The sequence below is a fragment of the Aegilops tauschii genome, chromosome 2 (genome assembly GCF_002575655.3).
Source record: "Aegilops tauschii subsp. strangulata cultivar AL8/78 chromosome 2, Aet v6.0, whole genome shotgun sequence".
In the NCBI taxonomy this organism is placed as follows: domain Eukaryota; kingdom Viridiplantae; phylum Streptophyta; class Magnoliopsida; order Poales; family Poaceae; genus Aegilops; species Aegilops tauschii.
In genome coordinates, this window is record NC_053036.3 from 136,101,560 (window position 1) to 136,105,241 (window position 3,682).

Genomic DNA, 3,682 nt, shown 5'->3' on the forward strand with positions numbered 1-3,682 from the left:
CATGCCAATTTTCAGCGTGTTAGGACATCTACTTAGCAAAAAAAAAAACGGTCTGAACAAATAGTAAACTGTTTCACAGACCCCCCAATTTTTTCTTTTTTGCCGAGAGCTACTGGGATGTCCATACGCTCAAAATTGGCACGGACCTCACGCACTAAAACATCTTCGGTGCAAAAAAAAAACTCAGATTTTTTTTATTTTCCAGTATTTTTTTCCTCTTTTACTGTTCATGGCAGGAGTATATGAGCCCGGGAGCCAAATCACCGCTCTCGTACTATTATTACTAGCTACACCCTTCGTCGGGGAGTTATTAGTACCCATCATATTCCAGTAAAATTTAAACCATACATGTGGCTTGCAAATATAAATAATTTGTCGTAAAAGTTATATTATTGGATTTGTATTCAAAAGTAGTTTTTTTGCGGGGTGTATTCAAAAGTAGTTACCAATGATACTATTTTTTCTACATACTATAACTCAAATATATGGTTGAAAATTGATCCAAAATACAATGAAGCCCAGTAAATCCAGACGGAGGAAGTAGCTGGTACCTGAAGAATTTTATGTGTGTATGGCTTTGGTACCTGGAGAGTTAGATTGCTTAAGTTGCTTGAATAATGGTCACGTACGCCAACATGAAAAGGAAAGCGCCATGGAATGGTCATTTTCAACTCCATTTGAAACTAGCTAGTGAAGTCAAATATACTTCATTGCACTACTATGCATCTCAGCAGCTTGTCTTTGACATCCAAGTCTGCTCATTCGTTATATAAAAAATAGTCTGCTGATCTGCTCTTAGTATTCCCAACTAATATACCCGGAAGTCGTTTTCTGCTCAACTTGCAACCGAGCTAGCAACCGCCTGGTCGATAGACACATCCCACATGTTGCATGCGATCACGTGAAACTAGCCCTAATGAAGCACAACCACCACAAATGACATTCCACCATATCAAAATAAGCTCGGGGGGGCACACGTTAAGTGTGATAAAAGCAATCTCAAACACGGAAATTAAGCGCGCCGGGATGTTTCCTCACCACAGCCACTGAAATTAACATGCCTCGATCGTTCGCTGGCGGGTGACTGGTGACCTAACACCTGCCGTACCACGACGACCGTGCGCCAGTGACCTGACACGGCGGTACGGCGACGGACGCTCCTACGCGAACGCGCGCGCGGGCAGTTCATCACCAAACGGCCAACTCTGACTAGTGACTGATGTATGGCGTCTTCAGGAGATCAGCCAGACCAACCAGATAGGTGCAGCTGAGCTGCCCAACCGGCCGACCAATTACCGAATCATCCCAAAAATACTTGCCTTCAGGTTCGATGTACCACAAAATATTTCGGTGCATAGGCTGAATAGCATGTATTGATATGAGTACAATTGAACGGCAGGCTCTGGTACAATCTTAGAGCCATTCTGTAGAGCAAACTAAGCAAACAATCAGAGCTTGAAATGTATCACTGACCATATCATGTGATCACTCATGTCTTCTCAATATTCCAAACTAATTTAACCACACATAACTAGAGATGGATAGGCAGAGATGGATCACACACAAAGTAAACAACCACCGAGATGCAGGTGGCCTACCAGGCCACCAAGGCACCAAAATTCAGTCAAATCACTACTAGTGTCTACCTCAAACATGCATGCATGTATACCCTACACATGTAGGTCTAGCATTTTTGGCTATAAATACCAGCCTTCTTCTATCTCCCAGCCATCACAGCAAGAAGTTGCCTCTCGCTGATCGATACACGTAGACAAGAACACTATGCCGCGCAAGAGCACCATGTCCTCCCTTTTCTTCCTCGTTGCGCTGCTGCTCTCATGCAGCTCCATGAGCAGCGCAGCACGGTACCTAGAGGAGGCTGTGCCCAAGGAGTATCCACCACATCCGATCGTCCCGGAACAGCCAAAGCCGGAACTTCCACCGCACCCTGCCATGCCCGAGCTGCCGAAGCCTGAACTACCGCGCCCTCTCGTTCCCGAAGTGCCACACCCCGTGGCGCCGGAGACACCAAAGGAGCCTGAAGTGCCACACCCCGTGGTGCCGGAGACACCAAAGGAGCCTGAACTGCCGCACCCCGTGGTGCCGGAGGTGCCAAAGCATGAGCTGCCGCCGCACCCTGCTATGTCTGAGCTCCCGAAGCCTGAACTACCGCATCCGGCTGTGCCACAGACGCCAAAGGAGCCTGAAGTGCCACATCCCGTGGTGCCCGAGGTGTCAAAGCATGAGCCACTGCCGCACCCTGCTATGCCCGAGCTCCCAAAGCTTGAACTACCACATCCGGTTATGCCTGAGGTGGCAAAGGAGCCGGAAGTGCCACACACTGTCGTACCGGAGGTGCCAAAGGAGCACGAGCTGCCGCACCCTGCCTTGCCAGAGTTGCCGAAGCCTGAAATGCCACACCATGCCGTGCCAGAGGTACCAAAGGAGCCCCATGTGCCGCACCCTGAGGTACCAGAAGTCGCAAAGGAGCCCGAGTTACCGCATCCTACTGTGCCAGAGGTCCCGAAGCACGAAATGCCGCCGTTCCCCAAAGCCGAGCTGCCCCCGAAGCCCGAGTTTCATTTTCCGGAGCCAGAGGCCAAGCCATGATCGGAGCTGCACCCGCGTAGTGCCGTTATCTAAGTATTATTAAACTATATACTATATGTGTGTGTGATTGTTTTATTATACATGTGCGTGCGTGCGTGCGTGGTACATGTCGTTTAGAGCATGCACTCTAGTTCCGGACGGCAGCGTTATGTTTGAGTGGTGTTGCATGGTGCAGCTGCTCAATTTGTTCCCTACTTCCCTTTACGTACACGCAGATGTATATGATATATGTACATGAATAATTATGTTTTCGTGTTTGGAGTTTTTATATTGGATCACACATTTGTGTTTGGATTTACATATGTGCATCACTAAAGAGTTCTTATGTTTTGGCTACATTATGCGCTTCGGACAAATTTCTTTTTTGAGCGGACAATTTATTTCTTTTGTCATTTTGTATTAATAGTACAGAACTCCCGCAAAAATATATTAATAGTACAGAAGGCCTGAAAGCCCAAGTTTGATCGGAAGCATAATAAGATATAACGTCTTGAAGGGGCGCATCTCTTATTCATACAAAATCAAATGGTTATTTATTTTATTTTATTCTGAATTTTCATGCTCCAGACGATATTAGTTGAGGCGAGAAATATTGGGTGTAATGCAGAAGTTTTAATTTCATTGAAAGAACAAAACAATAGGATTTGTATAACACTATGTAGTTATGCCAACATAATAAAAAAAAATCCCCATTACAGGTACTTACTCCCTCTGTTCCAAAATATTTGAAGTTCTAGATTTGTAAATTCAAAGTATTCAAGTTTGACCAAGTATACTGAAAAATATGTAACTATCTGGATTAACACCAAATACAACATATAGGATGGGAATATATTTCGTGACGAATATAATGCAACTAGTTTGGTTTTGAAGATGTTAATACATTTGTCTCTAAACTTGGTCACACTTTAGACTTAAAAAAATGGAATGGACGGAGTACAAAAATATATTTTCACCAAACTGATGAACGAAAATTGTTCTAATTGGTGTCTAAACAATAAGATGTGCACATGAAGTTAGTGACCATCTTTGACTATTTCCAACGTTATATATGTTGCATAGATTGAAATTT

General features: G+C 44.6%; 1 protein-coding gene across 1 annotated transcript; it reads left to right on the plus strand.

Annotated features, from left to right (window-relative positions):
• Positions 1-1,721: 1,721 nt before the first annotated feature.
• LOC109768805 (uncharacterized) lies at positions 1,722-2,876 on the plus strand. The gene has a single exon (XM_020327532.4). The coding sequence runs from the start codon at positions 1,783-1,785 to the stop codon at positions 2,608-2,610; it is 828 nt and encodes a 275-aa protein (XP_020183121.1). The 5' UTR covers positions 1,722-1,782; the 3' UTR covers positions 2,611-2,876.
• Positions 2,877-3,682: the final 806 nt, after the last annotated feature.